This window comes from Parasteatoda tepidariorum, chromosome 12, assembly GCF_982258835.1.
Source record: "Parasteatoda tepidariorum strain Cologne lab strain chromosome 12, Ptep-v5.0, whole genome shotgun sequence".
Lineage (NCBI taxonomy): Eukaryota > Metazoa > Arthropoda > Arachnida > Araneae > Theridiidae > Parasteatoda > Parasteatoda tepidariorum.
The window spans coordinates 53,162,946-53,186,054 of NC_141766.1; the positions used below are offsets into that span (position 1 = coordinate 53,162,946).

The 23,109-nt window shown below is 32.9% G+C and overlaps 1 protein-coding gene and 1 long non-coding RNA gene across 2 annotated transcripts in view; one reads left to right on the forward strand and one right to left on the reverse strand.

The window, feature by feature from the left end:
* The window catches only part of LOC107450802 (acid-sensing ion channel 4-A), a 44,807-nt gene that overhangs the window by 11,326 nt on the left and 10,372 nt on the right, over window positions 1–23,109 (forward strand). The window contains exons 5-9 of the mRNA XM_071188430.2: window positions 3,001–3,164; window positions 6,209–6,337; window positions 16,187–16,298; window positions 19,490–19,571; window positions 21,224–21,376. Of these exons, the coding sequence (XP_071044531.1) occupies window positions 3,001–3,164; window positions 6,209–6,337; window positions 16,187–16,298; window positions 19,490–19,571; window positions 21,224–21,376 (640 nt within the window). The remainder of the gene's footprint in view (window positions 1–3,000; window positions 3,165–6,208; window positions 6,338–16,186; window positions 16,299–19,489; window positions 19,572–21,223; window positions 21,377–23,109) is intronic.
* On the reverse strand, window positions 407–22,588 carry LOC147801096 (uncharacterized). Its single transcript, XR_015430897.1, has 3 exons — window positions 22,323–22,588; window positions 3,954–4,015; window positions 407–2,223 (listed from the first exon to the last, which is right to left on the reverse strand). It is a non-coding gene; the product is annotated as an uncharacterized LOC147801096 (long non-coding RNA).

Consider the following 23,109-nt stretch of genomic DNA (forward strand, 5'->3'; position numbering starts at 1 on the left):
CCATGAATCTCGTGCAAGACCATGCAGTGCTGCGTGATTCCTTTTAATGTAATTCTCCTAAAAATTTGTAACAACTGTTATGAATCATCCTGTTCAAATAGCCACAACATTCGAAATACAACGCAAAAATTCTCGTAGTTAAACCTAGAAAGCTCCTCAGGTCCTTTTGGAACTTAACACATGTTTCAACTTCGATATCTAAATAACTATTTGTTATTATCTCTCAAGGCTTTATGACTTTTTTTTCTTTACTCTTACATTAACCAAACTCTGAAATTTAAAATCGATTAAATTTTTAGTTTTGCTGAGGAAAAAAAACATTAATTTTAACATGTTAATTTTAACATTAGTTTTAACAAATAACAGAACAGCAATATTTGTTCTGTTCTGTTTATTTAGTTGCAAAGTATACTTCAATATAATGGAAATTACAAAGAAAATTAAATATGTTTGAGAAGAAGATCATTCATAAGTTTGTGATTCTATATCTTATTATGATGAAGAAATAGAAATTGACAAGAAGTTTCCTTATAATTTGATCTTTAAAGATGGAAAAAAAATCTGCCAAAAAAAACATACCCAAATGTTGGTCGTTTACAATGTGGTACAATTCTGAATCTAAGTCTTAGTCCTACTAGATTTCATCAATATGAATGGAAGATGAATATTTTGAACTGTTTTTTCCTAATAATTTGAAAATTTCAGTTTTGTATAAATTTTGAAGGGAAATAATGTATGTATAAAGAAAATTGGAAAGATCTAAATATTGATGATTTAGATGTCTATATTGGCCGTTTGCTGCTTGTGGGTGTTTACAAGTCGAGGAATGAAGCAGCGACAAGTCTTTGGGATGAATGCCAGAAAAGAGCTTTTTTGAGGGCTATAATTTCTCTAAATTCAAAATGATACCTCGAGTTATTCAATTTAATGATATAGAAACTCAAATGAAATTGAATGACGAATTTAATTGTATTAAGTAATTATGGGACAAACGGGAAGAGATTTTAACAAATTTTTTCAATCCAGAAGCATGCGAAAAAGTAAACGAACAACTTATTGCTTTTAGAGTAAAATGTCTATTCAGTCAATACATGACTAGAAAACGTGATAAATAAGGCATTAAAATCTGTCTTTTGTGTGACAATGCCACTTGTTATGTATCCAACCATATTGGAAACCAAACAGATTCTTCTCCAGAAAAATTCTAAGGATTGAGAGTAGTTATGAACAGATCCTACGATTTACGAGGGCGCAATATTACTTCTAATAATTTCTTTATTTCACATGAATTTGGTTAAATTTTGCTTCGAAGAAAAATAACAATGATTGGTACAGCAAAAAATAAAAAAATAAACCCTCTATATCATCAAAAATACTGAAAACATCGGGAAAAGAAAAATACAGTTCAACATTGGTCTTCATTAGATATACGACACTGGTGAGTTACATTCCAGAGAAAAATAAATATGTTGTTCTCTAAAGTACATTACATAAAATTAAAACAGTCAACCAAAGAAACCTTTATTGATTATAATGAGTATTAAACCTTTATTGACCTTTATTGACTTAAAACTTTAACCTTTTCAGTAACCTTTATTGACTTTATTGAGTATTATTGACTATAATGAAACCAAAATAGCTGTTGGTTCACTAGACGAAATGATAAGAGCCTATACTACAGAAAGAAAGACTAATTGCTAGCCTATCTATCGCAATATTCAGTAATATTTTGGGCATATCAACACACAACACTTTTGTACTTTATAGTAATCAATTTATATAAAGAAGATTGATTTATAGATGCCGAATATTTCTAGAAAACTTGGGTAAAAAAACTTCTAAGAAAGCGTATGGAGCCAAGACGGCATCTCCCAAGAGGAAAAACAGCAAAACTCTACATAACAATTACGCAATAAAAAATTCTAAATATAAAACAATCATGCAGATTAGTAATTCTTTTTCAAAAGAAAGATCCTTAGAGCCATCTTTGGCTCAATTCAAAAAAAGGGGATGCTGGCGAACGAGATATAACTTCAAGCTCTACCGACTCGAAAAGCAGCCCCAAATTACACAAATAATCAGCAGTAATAGGCTGAGATGGCTGATCCATCTATGGAGTAGCCCTGGAAATAGCTCCATAAGAATCGTCACCTTTAAGAACCCCGAGTGATCACGTGCCAGAGTAGACCCCCTACTGGATGACTCAACGACATCGAAAATGACCTGAAAACCCAAAACATTAGAGAGATAGGAGATAGATAGGTATACATAGATAGGATGCGCTGGCGGTTGTCAGCTGCTGAGGCAGACAAGGCCTGCAAGGGGTTGTTGCGCTGACAAAAAAAAGTACATAATTCATTTGATTTAGAAGTCGGTGAAAAGAGAGTAAGCTGTCACGTGTTTGAAAATATGAAAAATAAACGTACTATTAACATACAACTATTTTATAAGCAAAAAAAACATTTTAAAGCAGTTTGTCATAGATAAATAAGAATAAAAAAAATCTCTTATAAATAAAAAACTGTTTTCTATATTCTTTTCAATGTTTACATGAGTCTTAAAATACACGTGTAAAACAGGAACTGTAAATATATTATATTTTTTTTTCCCTTTTGTGCTCTGGGTTTAACGTTTAAGAGTAGTAAAACAATATATTTATTTTCTTTTAAAACACAGAATGTATGCGCGAATGTGCATGGGTTACTTTAAATTAAAGGAACAAATTGGTGGGTGCTACGTAAGAAGATTTTAAAAGTTAATGGCCTAACATAAAAGACAGCTGCATTTCCATTTTTTACGGAATGAGGAGTCAAAATCACTCCAGTTTATAGTAACCTCGAAATTATTCCTAATTTTTCTTTTCCAGTGCCGGATTTATATCTTTCAATTTATTTATTTTTCTGAATAAAATTTATTCTTAAGACTCTGTTAAAACATAATTTGTTATGGCTAAACTGTTGAGTATTTTAACTATATTTTTAAAGTTAATGACTATTTCAGGTTTGACTTTAACCTTGAATATAGAAAGAACTCAATATTGGGATTTATTATCACCTGAATATGGAGTTCGAATCATGGTTCACCCTCGTTACGCGTATCCAACAGTTGATCGGGGAGGAATAGTTCTTCATCCGGGTACCAAGTCTTACATGAGTATTAGAATCGTAAGATATATTTTTTGGCACTCTTTCTGTATATTTACAATTATGTTTTGTTTTTTTCTCAACATTTAAATGGGTACGGTCATCAAAATAAAAAAAAAAACGTATTCCCCTTAGTTACTTATGATTTGCTGTGACAAGATTTTCACGTATTAAGTAGCAAACTTAGTGACCGGAAAAGACAACCTTAAATACGTCAATTAATAGTGTAGTTAAGCAGTTCCCAAACCATTGGCCGCGACTTGCTAGTGGTCAGCGTGGTACTGGGACATGGACACTGGTTACAAGTTTAAGTCAGAGATGGAGAGCCTTTTTACCATGAAAGGCCACATTCAAATTAGGCAGTGATAAAGGAGGCCGGATAAGTAGATATACCTATAAATGTGACTTTTGTTAAATTATTATAGCTCTTGTATAGTTTTTTTTTTTCCTTAGGGCATTATTTGAAAACAATGTTTAAAAAATAATAATTACGTCATTTACTGAAATAAAGGTTTACAATACAAAATATTTTTGTTTTCACTTGAAGCCAATAATTTATTATAACATTAATATTTAATAAATTTTAGTAAACAACTATAAAATACTGTTTCAAATGAAAATAATAAAGTAGAAGTACTTTACAAATAATACTTCTTGTCAAGATTCAGCTACTAAATTGAAATATTTATGTTCCTTATGAATCAAATAGTGTTTATTTGTATTCGCTTTTTTCGACGTAGACTAAACTGTCTTGCACAATAAACACACCATTATTATTTTGCAAAAGTTAAAAAAAAATAATAATCTTACCTTCACCCTACATTAAATGTTCCATTTTCTTCACATAATTTTCCTAATATTTAATATTTGACCTGGCGAAAAATAAAACGAACATCAATTAGCATCTTTAAGAATGCGCATACTTACTAAAAATACACAAAAAAAATTGTGCATTAGTAAAATATCAGAATAAAACAATAACTAGATTTTCACAATGACAGATAACAATATAGCACGAGACTGCTACAAGCACTTACGATAACTCATCATGGTTATTATAGCTTATTATTAAGTACTTTATGATTTCGTCCTTAATTCTTTTAAGTACTGAATGTCCGCGATGGCTCAGTGGTTAGAGGTACTGGACATTATGGAGGACGAAGATTTAATCCGCTATGGCGGATGGAAGCTCACCCAGCTTCAGATCAATGTGCATCAGTTTGAATGATAATACGGTAAGAGTGAAATTGGAAAGATGCTTGAAATGTTACATAGGTAAGACACCCAGCATTTCAACCCCATCGTCTGGGACTTTGCCCAGTAAGAAATATACTTAGAGTTTAAAAAAGTAGGAAAAGTAATAGCTATGGTCATTTTCTTTAACATACATCTTTAACTGAGTTTTCTTGCCTAGACATGCAATTACAGCTGTTTCAAGAAAAAAAGCTGACCCACGATATTTAAGACATATATTTTTTACTTTATAATCAGCTGGTCTATTTCTGAGTTTACGACTATCAATGTTCAACTCGGTAGATTTGTAATTTTGAATCAGAACAGAAAACAAAAGGCGCACCTGGTTCAAGTATTGGGACAAACTACTTTTTAATGGAACTAACCCTCATTTTGCATTACATGGAGAGGAAAACTTTGAAACATCACACGGTTAGCCCAACGGCAAGGGGAACCGGTGATCCGTCTGCCAAGATGTCGGTCGGAGCAAGATGGGTGCAGAGTTCGTATCAACCAGAAACCACAGTTCGAACCAGGGGCATCTCATTGGAAGGCAAACTCTCTATCCCCTGAACCTCCGCGGAACAAGACGGACTTTTCGTGAAAGTCGGTCAAGTAATTGTGCTAAAGTCTTACCATTATTTTAAAAGTTTTTAAGGACAATTTTTTATTTCGTCGACTGTGCATTTCTATATTTAAAGAGGGGTATCGAATAAATCAAATTACAATATACAGGGTGTTTTGTAATCACTGAACTAAAAGGAAGTTATTACAAATAGTTTTCAGTTTTATCTGACACTAAAACAGAATTTGATGCTTTTTGACCAGCCATTTAACCACAATAACTATTTCTCAAATTTTAATTAAATTCTAATTCCCAGTTAAATAATATTTAGTGCCGACTGTTGTGAGTACTTTTTTATAGAGAGTTCAAAGAATATAAATTTTGTGAGTTGATTATAAATGATCTTGTATTACGATTGTCGAAAACGCACCAAGAAAGAATTAAAATCTGGTTACAGTGTATGAATTTTTCTCCAGAGATGAATAACTTTTTTAAAGAAACCAGATGAAAACAAAATTCATCTGGTTCTCCACAAGAATAAAAAATGCGATTCATGTAAAGCGATTTCTTGCAGAAATAAACGAAGATAAAACTTAAATATATATTTTATATATGAGAAATTGGAGAAAGATATTGAACTGGTATATGAATGTATCACTAAGCATTGTTAAGTTAATTCATTGATTTTTTTAAGGGAATAAATTTTTCACGCCTTATCAATTTTAATTATTTTCTTACGAGTTATGAAATATTTTACCTCATTTTAATTAATGTAGCTTCAAATTATATAATTTGTAACGTAGAGAAAATTGGTCAAACAAAAAAGAAAATTTAAAAAAATTTTTTTTTGCAATTTTAGTGAATAAAAACCGAATAAACACTATCATTCTAATGTTGATTTTTCTCATTCAAAATTACATAATTTTAGGAGACATGAAAATTTGTATAGCTTTCAATACAAGGCTTTCATGTATGTATACAAACTAAACTTAGCGGCGTGACAGCCCATAGAGGGCTAGGCCTACTGTGCCCATCTCAGTTTTCTTGATCTTGGGTGATCAGGTGGTCAGCCGAACGCTGAACCCCCAGTTCCCAAGCATGCTTGGTACTCATTTATCGACCCACTGAAGATGTATACAATACATGTAATTAATTCATTTAGTAATTTTATATACTAATACATTACTCAATATACTCTATATTCATATTAATTAGCAAGTGTTCTTTTTTGCGTAATATAAGTCATCATTATTATGTCTTCTTTTAGCGAGAAATTGAAAGACTTTCTACTCCGTATGGTGATTGCTCAAAAAGTTTTGAAGATTCTCCATTATATGATATTTTAAAAGCAAGAGACAGCTTTATTTTGAAGAGTCGTCAGTATTATACATATGAAGTAATACCAAAAATTAATCTTATTTTGCACTTAATTGTTTATTATCTAATATAAGTTGCATACATGGATTTCTAAATTAGACTGTCGGTTTTCAAAAAATTATAACGGGGAAACAGTTTTAAGGCGGGAAAAAAAAAGGTTTCGTAGCAGCAAATTTATGTAACAGTGTGTAAGTTTTTTCCCCCGGAGTTTCTGATTTTAATTCTCTGCAAGTTCATAATGTTTTTTACTTGTTATTTGATGTATGCACATTTCTTCCTCTCATCACAGCAAGTTTCTACTTCAGTTTTCCCTCTAGTGATTTGTTACATGTACATTTCTTCTCCCTATTACGACATTCGATTGTGACTGATAGTGGAGATTTCAAATACGTCATTGGCTAATTTCCATTAACAAAAATACCGAAAAATTGTGATGTAACTTTCGGTTAAAGCAAATAACGACGTAAGTAAAGCACAAATGAAAGTACAAAAATTTGACATACTATAATTTCAGTTCTATAAACGAAAACCTTTCTCAGTGTCTAAAAGGCAAATGAAGGTTGAGAAGCAAAGCGACAAACATATGCAAAGGGGTTTAATAATAAACCGTAACTGAAAAAACTAATAATCTAGCTAATGATCTTTCGAGTATCACATCGTTTCCCAGTATGTCCATTTTTAGCTAATCTGTTGCCTCCTGGGGCTCCCACCAAACTTCCTCACATCTGTGCCTTATCTCTTCATTGTGATTTTCTGGTTCCAACTTCTTATTTGGTCCCATTGTTTATATAGATCACTTTACACGTGTTTGTCTCTTTACTTCCCCACTTTCACTTGATGTTTAGACACTGATGAAGGTTTGTTAGGATATGTTATAGACAATATCAGCCTTCATCTATGAAAAGGTACCCCACCATAGAATCGAGTTAACATGTCTTATATTCTAGTTAATGGGAATTATATTTTTGTAGTGGTAGATACACTATAGTACTCCCCCACCAGAATTATATCTGTGATAGAATTCGATGAACAAATACCATTAGATGATACATTGCTATTTTGTGAGAAGCTAGGAGAGCTGTATTAAGATCACCGTACTTTTTGAGTACTTATCCTGAGACCTGTATTAAGTTCACAGTCGAGGTCGCTCTCGTGTTGCCATTAGCCTTCGAGTGTATACAGGCCGATGTTGTGTGTGATCGAAACTGAGTAACAACAGCGCGAGGAGGTAGATAATGTCGCAGTCACAAGTAGCAAGTCAACTGTTCAATGTGGACCATGCATCGAAATAGGCGTGTTCAGATAGAAGTGGTCATTACTGAGTGTATACAGGCCGATGTTGTGTGTGATCGAAACTGAGTAACAACAGCGCGAGGAAGTAGATAATGTCGCATTCACAAGTAGCAAGTCAACTGTTCAATGTGGACCATGCATCGAAATAGGCGTGTTCAGATAGAAGTGGTCATTACTGAGTGTATACAGGCCGATGTTGTGTGTGATCGAAACTGAGTAACAACAGCGCGAGGAAGTAGATAATGTCGCAGTCACAAGTAGCAAGTCAACTGTTCAATGTGGACCATGCATCGAAATAGGCGTGTTCAGATAGAAGTGGTCATTACTGAGTGTATACAGGCCGATGTTGTGTGTGATCGAAACTGAGTAACAACAGCGCGAGGAAGTAGATAATGTCGCAGTCACAAGTAGCAAGTCAACTGTTCAATGTGGACCATGCATCGAAATAGGCGTGTTCAGATAGAAGTGGTCATTACTGTCAAGATAGGCGTGTTCATATCGAAGTGGGAGTTTCGGTCAAGGCTCACAGGTATGAGAAGTAATCGGCAAATGTCAACATTCATCTATGAAAACGTACCCCTACATAGAATCGAGTTAACATGTCTTATATACTAGTGAATTGGAATTATATTTTTGTAGTGGTAGATACACTGCAGGTTCTTGTTTTTAGAACTACAACTAGAGTTCGTCATTTTTTTTTGTACTTATATTTGTGCTTCATTCACGTTGTTTTTTACTTTAGTCCACTTAGCCCAAAAAATTACCCTTTCCGTTGTTGGATAATTTTCCATTGTTTTTCTTTGATTTACAAGTTTACTACTTGCTATGATATTAGTCAAAAAGCTTTGAAATAAATATACGAGAGAAGAAAAATCTATGCCCCATAAATTTGCTGCAAGATTTTTCTTTTTAACCTAAAACGTTTACCTGTTGTAAATTTCTAAAAACCGCCAAATTAATTGAGGAAATATATATTTCTATAATTTGTTGAATATTTAGTGTTTTTCCTTTTGTTTCATTACGGCAATTCTATTAATTAACATTTACCCTTTCGCACCGACTGTCACAAATACGTGCCAGTATAAAACCGTATCAACCATGGTAAAAAGATACAACTGGCAATCAAAGTAATTCTTTAGCAGTTTATTTATGGGCGGAGCTATAATTGTTTGATTTATTTAATTCCCCATTACTTTGTTCAAAATAAAACTATTTAGTTAAACTTTGAATTAACATTGATTATATATATGATTAAACTAACAATAATTAAAGTAAAGGCAAAGTAAGTCTGTCAAATTAGAAACGACTACATTTAAGTTACCGTTTTTTATTTAATTACGTCCTGATCCTGATTTTGTACGAATGCTTTTCTGAATCACCCGTCCCCAAGGGGTTAAAGAAACAATTTTTACATCAACGTATGGGGCAAAACGAGAAAATTTGACTACTGGCCACTTTTCAACACAAGTGACCATTCTTTCAAAAGATGAACGGGGTGATCAAAAGGGAAACGCTTGTGGTATTTTGAGTTAGTCCGGAGGTTACTGAGTTCGCGGTTTGAGTCTAAAACTGTTGAATATGACAAGTCTTCAGGTGAGATAAAAGGGATAGCTCGAGGGGCATTGGTGGCGTGTTTGGCCAGCTTATCAGTGGTTTCATTGGGGGGGGGGGTGCCAACGTGTGCTGGTGTCCAGGCGATCGTAATTGATTTAACTTTTGCACTTGCTGAGACTATCTTATTTTGTAAGAGGAGGATGCTGTTAGGGGATTTATGGGTAGCTGAGATGAGGGCAGTGATTGCGGACTTACTGTCCGATAAAATAACGTAATCTAGATACTCGGTAGTGAATTTTGTGACTGCTAACCAAATCGCTAAAACTTCTCCGGCGAAAACTGAGTTAATAGGATGGATTTGAGAGATATAAGACATGTTTTTCCTTGAGCTAATAGCCGCAATACCAGTGTTCGTACTGGATTTTGAGGCATCGGTAGCCAGGATGACAAAGTCTTTCCAAAGGGCGTGGAGGGTTTCCTGTTAGCGAGGGAGGATTTCGTTGAGATTTTTCGTAGTTTGAAAAGGAAGATCGTGTACAAAAAGACAGAGGTTCGGGAGATCTGTGAGGAAAACTGGAATGTGGAAGGGGATGATATTGAATTTACTTATGCCTTTTTGGTTGAAGATGTCCTGAAACTTGAGGAAAAGGTGAGGTTTCTTTTTAAGTCTAGTAAAATGGAATTTAGGCAAAAGGCGATTTATTGGGGAGTGAGAGCCAAGGGATCAGTGACGGAGGTAGAATTTTTGAAATGACAGAGGAAAGAAATGTTTGCAGTGTAATGGATGCCGAGAATTTTGATGGAATTAACTTGGGGAATTCGTTCGTTAAAAATTGTTAACTGAATCGTAGGTGAGAGACGTTTGTTAGAGAAATTAATAGTTGCACTTAATGAAGGTGATATAGCCATTTTCCACTCAGTGCACCAAGTTTGAATGGTGATGAGGGCATCTTGAAGTTTAGCAATAACCCTGTCAAAAGACTTTGCAGCATAGTAAATGTAGATGTCATCAGCGAACACAAGAATTTTAACTCCAGTGGGAAGGTGTTTGTGAATGTCTTTAAGGTAACACATAAAACGAAGGGGGGAGAGGACACTGCCCTGCGGTAGGCCCTGGGGTTGCTGGAAATCTTTAGACGGGGTGTTGCGCCAGGAGATGTAGAAGGTTCTATTGGAGAGAAAGTTTTGCAAGAAAAGCGTTGTTTTTCCAGATATGCCGATCGAGAGGAGTTTGGTGAGGAGACCATCAATCCATACGTTGTCGTATGCCGAGACTAGATCGAGTGCAACACAAGCAATAAATTTTCTCCGTTCACGTGCTTCTCGTATGTCATGGTAGAGTATTGAGTGAGTTGTATTACAGTCACGAAAAGGGAGGAAGCCAGTGTGGGAGGGGGGAAAGATATTTTGTTGAAGGCTAAAATTAAGGAGCCTTTGTAAAAGCATACGTTCGAAGACCTTGGCGAAAGTCGAGGGGAGAGCAATAGGTCTGTAGCTGAGAATTTCTGATGGGTTTTTTCCTGGTTTTAAGATCGGAACGATTTTTGCTTGGGTCCATGAACTTGGGGGTTGGGCTGTATCTTGAATGACATTAAAGAAGTGAAGGAGCTTAGTTGGGTAACGGGAGTGAATAAATTTAATGAGAATAGCCGGAATGCGGTCTGGTCCGGGTGCCGTGTTCTTTGTTCGATGAATAGCTGCTTCCAGTTCGGTAGACGAGAAAGGGGTATCCAAGTGGTTGTAGCCTGTACCCCAGAATGAGAAAGGGATTGGGCAGGGGCTTTGAGCATGAAAAAAGTGCTCCCCAAAAAGGTTCGCTTGGTCGAGTGGGCAGGTGATAGCCGTCGCTTGGTGGATTAAAATCAAGTTTTCTGAGGGATCAGAGGAATTTCGAGTTGAGATACTTTTCAAGATTTTAAAAATGTTTTTTGAGGAACCTAAATTGGAACAAATTTTGTCCCAATTGATTCTTTTTCTGATTTTAATGTATTGGCGGAGTTGAGCGGAGTAGTGTTTGTATTTAAGCCAAAATGTGGATGAGACTTGTTTTTTAGCCTCACGCAAAAATTTGCGCTTTTGACCTAGCAGAAACGCGCATTTTTTATCCCACCACGGAGTTGTGGGATGCGGGGAAAATTTTGTAAATCGGGTATTATCTTTGACTACGGAATTGCAAGTATCTTCCATGTTCTTTGCGTTGAAATTATTATTTGACAGAGCTTGAGCGATTTCATTTTGTGCGTTTTGCAAATGGAGGTACGGGCGTGGTATGCAAGGGTTGTTTAAGGAGAATTTAACTTTGGTTATAATTGGAAAATGGTCACTATCAAAAGGGTCTGGGAAGACAGAGTAAGAAGATTTCTGGAAGAGTTCAGGGGAAACTAGGGTAAGATCTAATAATGACTGTTGATGATGTGTGCCGCCAAAGTGGGTGGGAGTGTTTGTATTCAAAATAGTAATATTATTTGTTAGGATCCAGTCGAGAAAGATATCAGCAGTTTGGGAGCACGAGACAGAGCCGAGGGCTCGGTGTCTTACGTTAAAATCTCCGACGATTATGAAGGGTTTCTCAATATTGGGAAGGAAATTTTCCAACCATTGTGAGGAGTAATTACCGTCTGGTGAATAGATATTTACTACCGTGATTTGTCTATTATTAACTTGAATTTTTACACCGAGGGTCTCAATTCGGGAAGGGGGGAGATTATGGAAATAAATTCTTTGAAATGGGATATGTTTTGAAATAGCTAAGAGGGTGCCACCACCTCTATGGTTAGGGGGGGGGTCACGATCTTGTCGGAGAGTAATTTTATTTTTAAAGTTAATTTGATCATCGGTTTGAAGGAAGGTTTCCTGAATTGCGATAATATCGGCTTCTGAAAAGATGTTTTGACTCAGCCATGAGCGTTTATTTCTAAGACTGCGAGCATTCCATAGCACTATATTAAATATCGGAATTGACATAGTTTATAAGAAATAAAAATAAAAGTTTGTTTTTTCCTTTTTAAGTTTTTCTAAACGCTTGGGACAGAGTATGCAGTAAGGTAAGAGTTTTCTTTTATTTTTAATAAAGCCTTTTCTTAAGGCTCAAGAGATAATTCATCCTCATCGTTATTCAACGGTATTAGAGGCATTGATAAGGAGTTGTCCATAGGCATAGGCAGATCCTGAACTATAGGGTGATCAGCTGTTAGGAGAGGATTTGTAGTGAATTGCACATAAGTAGGGGGTGTGTTCGATTTCTTCTTCTTTTTTGCCCGTTCTGGAGAGAAGTCGGATGAGTAGGTTGAGATTTTATTTTCTGTGATTGCACCCTGGGCAGTGGTGCTTCGTTGGATGTTAGTTATCGCGGGGATAAGAATATTATTTATAGAGGCCGTCAAATTCTCAATTTGGGCCGCCAGTATAGAAACTTGATTTGCGCAGGTATTCTCGACTAGCTGTTGCATGGAACCCGCGAACTTGTTGTGTTCTGATTTCAACTCTGCTCAGGTAATATATTCTCCTGGCACAGACTGAGTTATTTCTGCGTATGAGGGCTTTTTCAAATAAGCTATTCTTCTAGCTTCACTCATCGGAACATGATGGGTAGACTTAATTCTCATTAGTTTCTCAAAATTTAAAAATGCAGGACAATCACGCTGAATTGGACTATAATTGCCGTTGCAATTTCTGCAGCACTGGACCCTAGTACATGGGCCCTGATGTTCAGAGGAAAGGCCTCCACAGTTGTGGCATCTGGTTGGGGATTTACAGTATTTATCGGGGTGGGCAAAACTCCAGCAGTTTTTGCATAAGGTAACGCTATCTTGGAAGAGTTTAGTCTCATAGTATTGATACCAGAGACGGATTTTCTCAGGGACAACAGTACCTAAGATATTGAAAAGGATTGTGGTTGGCGGTTTCCCTTGTTTTAAAAACCGACGAATTTCTAGAACCTGTGTCTTGTTTTCTAAATTGAACTCCCGACTAATGTCCGAAACCGAAGTTTCAACAGGAAAGTTCCGGAGGATAAATTTGGAGGAAATACATTCTACAAGGCATTTAGCTGCTACAGGAATCTCTAGGATTGTGTTTATCTTTAAGATGTATTTTGCAAATTTCTAAGTCGTCACATTGGATAAGGAGCGACCCGCTTTTTTAGAATCTAATAGTTTTAATTTTTTTTGTACAGAAGCATTTAGGTCTGCTTTAAGGCGAACTGGTGAGGTCTGTGGTATAGCACAAGATTTTTCTTTTGCTTCAATGCTAAACCAAAAGTCTGCTGAGCCGTTGTTTTTAGCTTGAGCCAAAATATCTTCTATGGGCTCATTAGAGCACCACTGGTAGTCTAGGAGATTGGTCATTTTGACCGGATGGCCCCAAAAGGTACGGAGTAAAAGTGGCTTACCTGTTTTTTGGTAATCCTGAAATAGGGAGGGAGTTTTTAAACATCTTACTATAAATTCATTGATGTTTGCTTGTTATCCAAAAAAAAGGAAAAGGGAAATTCAGAAAGTAATAAAAATTCGAAATAAAACTTAAACGTGGCTTATCTTTAGTCACATCACTCCCTCTAAAATCCAGTTATTAGCCAACTGACTTCATGAAAAGGCTTCGGAAAACCAAAAGCCAGTTTTTTCAAGGGGGGTAATCCCATTGGCCACAGGAATGCCGGAACTGCCACGCTCTTCTCGTTACCCAGTGGGCACCTGTGGCGAAACCACGGCGGTGGAGCAGCGTCGCTCGCGTCACACAACCACAAACCAGTTTATAGGGCAGATCACATTCACGCAATCACACACAATGGAGAAAGGACATAGAACACAGAGAGAGATAAAGAAACATCCATGCCCTGAGCAGGATTCGAACCCGCGACCAGTGGCTCCGCAGTCAGGCACGCTAACCACTCGGCCACCAGGTCGGCACCAAGGAAATTATCGGAGGGAGTAAAAAGTTTTCCGCCAAGGGGAGATACCCGCGCCAACAGCAGTCAATCCGTAATAGTTAACCTCTGAAAGAGAACATTTACAAGTAAATGACATGCTTGACCACTGCCGCTATTTATTGTGCTTCTTAATCACAATGGAATGTCATGAACAAATATTATGACTCTCGGAAATCGTCGGCAATTTCACTCGAAATCGCGATAGATTTCAGTCCAGTGTTACAGATGCTAGCGCACTAATGTCATACCCCGAAAAAGTCTTCACCCACTGCAGAACTTTACGGCTAATCAACTGGTGGATATAGGTAATTCATGGATATCGGAACGACTACTGTTATTTTTATGTAAACTGTAATAGCATGTATATTATCTTCCTTAAACAGCAAATATTCTACCGAGCACTTATGTACAAGGTGCCTCAAAAATTCCATCCACTTCTATTAGGGACCGTCATTCTTTTTCATTTAGGCTAGTTTTTGAAGATTGTAATCTGTATTTTCGCTCCGCTATATCTTGCTAATGCTCAAGTGAAGTTTGATACAATTTTTTCTCACTGAAATCTTATTATTCGGAGACTTTTAATATGAATATTCTTATTGTTTCTTTTTTTAATGAAAATATCATCTAATATATATGTAAAAAAAGTTTTCAACTAACCTAGCATTTAGTGTACTTATAACAGAAACAAATCCATAATTTTTTTTTCAATAAAAAAAAAAGAATATTTTTGAACCGTGTTCGTGACACAGTGCGAGAATTCTTTTTCTTCTTCTTTAGAACTATGGAAATTGATCATTTTTGTTGTATCAAAAATCAAAATACTTTGTAAAAATATAAATAAATAATGTAAGGTAGATAATGATAATCTAAAGATATCAATTTATTTTATCGATTGAAATATTTTTTTAAAAAAAAATTTTTAAATTCAATTGCAAAATAAATATTTTCATATATTTACGTTTTTACCTACAGATAGTACCAAAAGAGAAAACAAGCATCTGTGCTGTAAGTATTTAAAATTCCAAAAGTCTAATAAACTCTACGATAACGACTGTGCTGAAGAAAAGCTTGAATTGCATTATTCAGATAATGAAACAGAGTATGATTAAGATGTGTCAACAGTAGTAAAGAAAATGAATATTTTAAACCGAAACTAAATAGCGAAAACCGTAACTGTTTTTTTTTTAATTTTGCTGTCCTCCTAGTTCCTTGAATTGTGAAGTGTTACTTGCAGAATAATCTGGATAGATGATAATACCAAGAATTACAGGACGTTTTTCCCCCAGATCGAGAACCATTTCATGGACGACAAACTTCATCATCATTTTCGAGTCCATGATATAACTCATTATTAAAGCGTTGTATAGGCTGAAACATATTTGTCATCTTAACCTATTAATTTATGTCCACACAATTGAGGTCCATGTAAGAAAAAAGTGCTAGTCCAGTATATGCTGAGTGTCTAGATGATACAGCAAAATTAAAAAAATCTCGGAAACAAGTGGTGGTAGAGGTATGCAACAAACTGTATGTTTATTGCGAAAGCTCTAAAAACTTTATATAGAAATTTTGGAACTTAGTTACCGACAGATGGCGCTGCTATCCATCGTCGACCAGAGTAATCAGTTCAAGCTTAAACCGTGAAATGTATTTGTCGTGCATTAATAAGCTTTAGCCGTGCATTTTATTGAATAACGTGTGTTTCTGGCGCTGAAATGTCCCAGTTTAATTACAGTTTTACAGCACTTTTAGTTTTTTTTTTTTTTTTCAAGAATTCTATAAGGCATGAAGTACCAGACAAATTTTTAAATCCCTAATTAGTTAATTACTAATTATTATTCATTTTATTTAAGTAATTAAATTCTAATTTTTTTTCCTAAAGAAACTGCATTCAATAAATAAAAAAATTTTAGTTAGTATTTTTAAATATTTTAACAATGTTATTTTTCATCAAAATAAAAACGAAAATATCGATAGGAATTTTTGAGATATATATGTGCAGCTATTAAAATAATAAGACACAAATTTTTAATTATGTTTCAAAAAATTTTATTAAAATTTTCAGTCAAAAAAAAGAATTATTATTATTTTTAGTTTTGCCAATCAGTTTGTCGGGAATTGCACCTTCTTAACAAGTGTGACTGCGTTGAAGAACAATTCATCAACAGTTCATTTAAATTTTGTAATCCTTGCAATGATAAGGAAGGTAAATATTTTCAAGAAGGTTATTTTTTATGTAGCACACTAGAATTTATTGAAAATTTTTGTAGCAATTACTAGATTTTAGTTGTTATTTCTTAAACTACAATAGTGTCGATTATCCGGACCGGTAGGAACTGTAGCCGATCTCGATAACAAACACTCCTTCCCGCATCCATTTAAAAATTGCTTTTGTCATTAGGTAACTTCTCACACATTTGCCAAGCTCAGAATTTTAAAATTTTGCGATTCTTCATAGACAAAACCATTTCATGTATCCGAACACTAAAAATGGTGGTAAATGCTGTACATCAGTGTGTTGTTTCATTAAGTGCTCAACTACACCAAAACCAAGTATAGTTCCTAGTTCAGTGAAACCCCTGGAATGTTTTTTACACTACTTAGCGTAAAGTATTCATGTTCTTGTTTATTATTCAGTAATGCTAAAGTTTATAATTACAGTAAAATAAGATGCACATAAGAAGCAGTAAAATTACTTTCATGACATACTCTAAAGCAAGAATCATAAATCCAGGATGCCTATATATATATATATATATATATATATATATATATATATATATATATATATATGTTACTGTGAATGACCGAAATTGGTGGTTGTTGACTTCAACCGGTGATGAATGTTGACAATCATCTAGTCGCTTTGGTAAATGTACGAAATTTATACTAGATCTAGTTAAGTGCCACTGGCCTACATCAATGTTTTTTTAAGGTCAAGGGCCACTGCCTAGTTTGCATTTAACCAGTACAGATGTTTTTCCTAATCTATCCTCAGCAGCTATTAAAATATCAAAGAAATATAATAAGATCAACGAATAAATCAATATCAAATCGGATGTAGCAAATATTTCGGACATTCACCAAAGCGACTAGGTGATTGTTGGCATTCACCGGTGAAAGTCGGCATTCTCTTCATTTCGGTCATTCACAGTAACATATATATAATAATTCTCTAAAAAAAAAGTAGCTCTTTAATCACACATCGGCAGCACAAACAGAATATTAATATGAATTTGAACGTAACCGAAATGAATATGTAGGAACTCGAACTTCACTGCTCATCCAGTTGGTCGATTAAAAGGTAAACACCATATCACAGTGATTTGTGAGACCGAACTAATGAACCTCTAACTTCTTGGGCTCATTGGAATGGAAATCAGCTCACATCAGAATTCGCGAGGAAGTGCGCGTGCTTGTGAGATAATCCGACTGATATTTGTCACAAACAGTGTTATTTGCTGTCTTCTTGTTTGCGGATATGGTATGCCGTGGTACTGATTTCATGGAATCTATTTATATTTTCAGAATTATTATATTTTTAAAATTTAGTTTAGATTAAAATGTTTACATTTGTTAAATAAATTAGTTTGTTTTTGTACCTCCTCACAACCTTCTGATGCAATATTTTGGTGTCAAGAGCAGAGGTTGGCTCTGAAAGTCGGAAGCAATAAAGTTGTCACTCTTATGTCTTATTGCCTCTAGCCTCTTCTTATCACCACAAATAAAGTTAAATATTATAAAATTAATTTATGCGACTGACATATTTATGTAAATCTTATGAGAACATAAATATCCTTTATACAACTAAAAACATGCCTGCATTTTATAACAGTTTAAATGAGTTATTTGTCAAATCAATCCGACATGAAAATTGAAATTACTTGGCAGCAAAATAATCAACCACAATCAATATTTTTAATCAATAAGTATTACGGGAGGCAACTTATTAAATAAGCTATGGTCAGTTTGTCAACTAATTTCAGCAGAGAGAACTTACCAGTACACATTATGTAAACAAACCACCATATTTTCGCACGTTTGAAATTGCACAATTATTCGCCTATAAATTTTATTTAGCATTTGTTATACTTTTAAAACATGACCTACCATCATTTTACGCTTACATTAAGTTTAATAATTTAAATATACACTAAATATTAGCCAAATTTACCAAATATTTTTACCAACGAGCTGCAGATTAGTGTAAACTTTATCAATTAGTGGTGTTAAGATTTAACTTCACCCTTTGACGTGTTTAAAACGTACGATTCGGTATTAACATGGAATAAAATAATCATTTTCACATATTTTAGTCTTCCAACACTAAATTCGGATAGGTATTACCCCACAGTTTTCACTGATTTGCAAAAATTTTCATTGTCATCATGAATAATCTTCATCATTTTCAGATTCGAGCATATATTTAAATTGCAGAAGGAATTTCTCTCTCTTTCACTCGATTTTGAAGGTTTTTCTTCTTTGACTTCAAATTTAGAATCTTCGTTTCAAAATCATTTGAAATTTTGATTCTTTATTTTCGTTCTCCATTTCAAAATATATCAAAATTTATCTACATTTTCGAAATTTTACTTTTTCATATGCTTCTTTGTTTTTCCAAAGCAAAGCTTGAAATCTATCGATTTTTTTTTAAGTATTCGATATAATTGAAGTGAAAATGTCGCTCAAAACAAATCAATCATTTTCTAAGAAAATAATAATAAATAAATCTCAATGCTGATAGCTTTTCTTCTTCGAACCAAATATATTATGTTTTATCTGTATTTTTGAAATTCAACTTTTTCGTATGCTACTTTCTCTGACCAATACAAAGCTTAAAATCAATCAACTGTATTAATTTTGTTTTAAAAAATACTTGATATAATTACAATGGCAATGTTGTTTCCATTCTCGCTTTTTATTCAGTCTTCTAAGAATGTCAAATTTTTTGACAATTCTTTTGAGCTTTTCCAGACAAGTTTTAAATAACTTTGGAAAGGGCGGGCAAAAACGCAAGGTTTTTGATCGATCTGGTTAGTGGACAATATGGTTAAACGACGTTTCAATAAATTGTGCTTCACTGAATAATCCTAGGGTTAAAAATGGGTCTTTCAAAATTATATTATTGGGTTAAACTATTGGAACATTAAACTATTAATTAAACTATTAGGATGCTAGGGTCTTTTAAAATTGCATTCGAGGTTTAAGCTATACAACTTTATTGGAAACATTTTCAACTGCAAAATAACAAAATTCAAAATATGTAAAATATGTTATAAGTAGGAATTATTTTTTTTAATTTAAATTATTTTTCATATTTCCCCAATGCTTCTGATTTCCCAAAGAAGTTATCAATATTTAACTAAAATATATTTTAACTCTTTTATTTTCTCTAAGAAAGATGCAAAGATAGGTTCAAGAAAGAATTTGATGATGATGAAAACAATAAATGCACCGTGCTCTGCAAGCCTGCATGCCAGTGAGTATACATAAACAATTAGATTTTTTTTTTTAAAAGAATCACCTTAATTTTTAGAATTAGTTTTTCTTTCTATTACTAAACAGTAAATTGACTACATGATTTATGCTAAGACGTGATTTAAATACACCAATATCGTTTATTAAATAAATTCAGAAAATTTTTAAAATTTCTAAATAATGAAGTCAGTTTAATATTCAAATTCGCAATATGGGAAGGGCAAGCTAAATAATCACATCAAACTTTAGTAAGCATTTGTAAAATTTTTCAATTAGCAAAGCTATTAAATTTTATATTATCAACCGAACATCATTATTATTTAATTATATTCGTACTTATGTCGAACATTTTGCAGCTTAAATTTTTATACTTGACATGCGTATTTAAGAAAAGGAAAAACACGCACTCAGAGATGTTGGGTATTGTTAGATTTAAAAAAAAGAACTACCAGATAGGCAAACACCGATAAATTTGGGAAATTGGATTTAAGTAACGTTTGGGGCAGTTTTAAAGCATTTATATATTTTATAAGATATGGCTAGTAGATTTTATTTCCTGACCGAATGTGAAGAAATATTCTTGAAAAATATCCCTATATATGAAAAAAAAATTCTAAATATTAACATTTATCTATTTTTTGTGAAAGGGTTTAAAATAATTTTTTTTAAAAAATTTTAAGTTTAACTTAATGTTTTTTTCACAAATATTACGTCGTATTACTGAGTTTACTTTCATTCAAGCTCCATATTTGTAATTAAAAATTGCATTTTCTGATGTTATTTAAACCTCGGGTCTTAGAATAATATCTACAGTAAATATTCTCTCTTTGTACTTTTTCTCTATAACTATCTTTATAATATTTTCACAATCAATGATTAGGAGGAGGACTTATTGTCAAAAGTTGCATTTGAACTCAATATATTATTTTTTATCTCAAACTACATACCTTAAATGAAACTAAATATTAAAAATACGTAATATGGTTCACATTGCCTATCGAAATTGGATATCCTATCTCGTAATTTTGCTCTGGTTTTTATAGAAACTCTGCATATTGCCTTTGGACGACTTTAAAACTGAATTTCTCTGAATGTTCTCTTGATCAGACGGTTATTAAAAAAAAGCAGTAGTTAAAAATTCGATTTTCTTCAAGAATTATTAAACCGATTTCGTTCAAATTCAGAATTAAGTAATTTAAAATTACGTATTTTAAAAAAGAAAAAAATTGTGCCTGCCTTTCCAATTTCGCTAGAAATTCAAATCTATCTATTTGTGTTGGATTCCGTAACCTTAGAAAATAATAGCAAGCATTAATTAAAAAGCATATATAACATCAACCCCTTCAAGCATTAAGATTAGTTTTTGGTATGTAGAAATCAGATCACTATAACAAAACTTATTTAGGGTGGGGTTTTTTTCGGGGGGGGCCTCTCATCGTACACTGGTCAATTAGTAGAGCATCAGCAAATTAAAACGCAGATTATAACTTAGATATAATTAGAGAAAAGCTTTCTGGTTTTTCGATACATAATAATAATTTTTTTCATTTAGCGAAAAATTTATATACTTCATTGAGAAAAATATTAGTTTTATTATGAATGTAAATAATGTGTTTTATAACAAATCAACGAAAAAACCTTTTATTTCTTTAGAGATACCCGGTATGATGTTACTTTATCAACATCAGAATGGCCTAATTTAGAATTTCAAGAATTTGTCCTTGACCGGTGGCCTGACCTCAGACCAGACTTTCTAGAAAATCCAGATGATAACAGTTCCACCCAACTAAATGAAACATTTATTAAGTAAGTCCAGTATTTGCAGGATCCTCTTAATAATAAAATATTGGTCGAAGAAATGATAGTTTTCGTTTATTTTCTGATGAAACAAGATATATTAACTACCATGATATGTTATTATGCTAAGTATTTCTGGAGAAAGAGGAAAAAATGCACAATATAGAAGTGTTTGCTCACCCTCTGTGTGTATATATGGGTCATTCTCACGAAAACTGTCATTTTTCAGTTCATGAAATCCCAAAAAAGTAAAGTGAATAAAAAGCTCTGAAACTTTTTATATTAATAGAAATATGTAATGGCATTATAAAGAAAGTATATGTCCTATAAATTATACTTAATATTTAAATTAATTAATTTTTTAAATAATTAATTTATAATAATTAATAATTAATTAATTAATTTAATAAATAAATTAATTAATTTAATAAATTAATTTATTAATTTTTAAATTTATTTTTCAAATTAATTAATAAGTAAATTAATTATTTTCACTATTTAAAAAGTGAGAGGAATGACACTAATAAAGAGGGAATGATATTTTATTTTAATACATGCTTTTATCTAAGTTACATCTACCTAAAGTTTGAAAATGATAAAATACTAAGTATATCTAATATTTATTATAATTTAGTCTTAGATATTTAATAGTTTTTACAGGTTTGGGAAATAAAATTGGCTGGCACGATTGAACAAAAAAAAATTTGATAATATACTCATCTTGAATCATTCCCTCACTTCAGCGTCATTCCCTCACTTTATACACTAGTGAGGGAATGACGAATTCAATAAAATTTAAAAATAACAGTTAGGCCTAATTAATTTCTGAAGTCAATCACATACAATTATATTCATGCAAGAAAGCAACATATAATTATCCACTTTCTCGATGAAGTTGTATTTTATTTCACTCTAAAAAATGACATGAGGGAATGACAAATGTAAAAAATTTTACCTGGTTTGATTCATTCAAATTTATTCAACAGCAAAGCTTCTTTAAGTTGAAGATGGAAACATACTGCAATTTTGTTCTATGATGCCAGTTGTTTACTTCTGAAGTTTTTATTAAAATATTTTTATTCTAAGAAGATTGCAGGTGATAAGAACATTGTTGTGAGGGAATGACGCGAAACACTGGGGACAAAGTTTAAAATAGTGCTGTGTTAATATTTTTATCAGAAATTAAATATAAAATTGATTTTCTGAATTCTATATTTCAGTATTCTGAAATAAAAAACACGAATTTTATTTTATTTCAGAAACAATTTTTTTCTTTTTTTAAATCAGCAGTGGGGACAAGTGAGGGAATGACATATTGGTATATTTTAATCACCTAAAATAAATAAAAAATACAAATTGATAATTTTATTTTTATTCTTTTGTTAGCTTGCATTCCGAAGGACACTTTCCCTGAATTTTTTTTTTCGTAAGCTGTAAAACAAACATAAAATAGACTGGGGACATGAAAATGACTGTTTTTGTGAGAATGACCCATATATATATATATATATATATATATATATATATATATATATATATATATATATATATATATAATAAGATAAATAAATACAAAGTAAACACGAAGAAAGATAAGAAAAACAATAATCCGTTGCCAAAATTATTTACTAAATAATTACTTTGTAAATTTGTATAATTTTTCCGTATGCAAATCCATTTTGGGCAAATCCGTGGTCAAAATTATTTACTAAAAATTTCCTTTACTAAAAAATTTCCTTTGT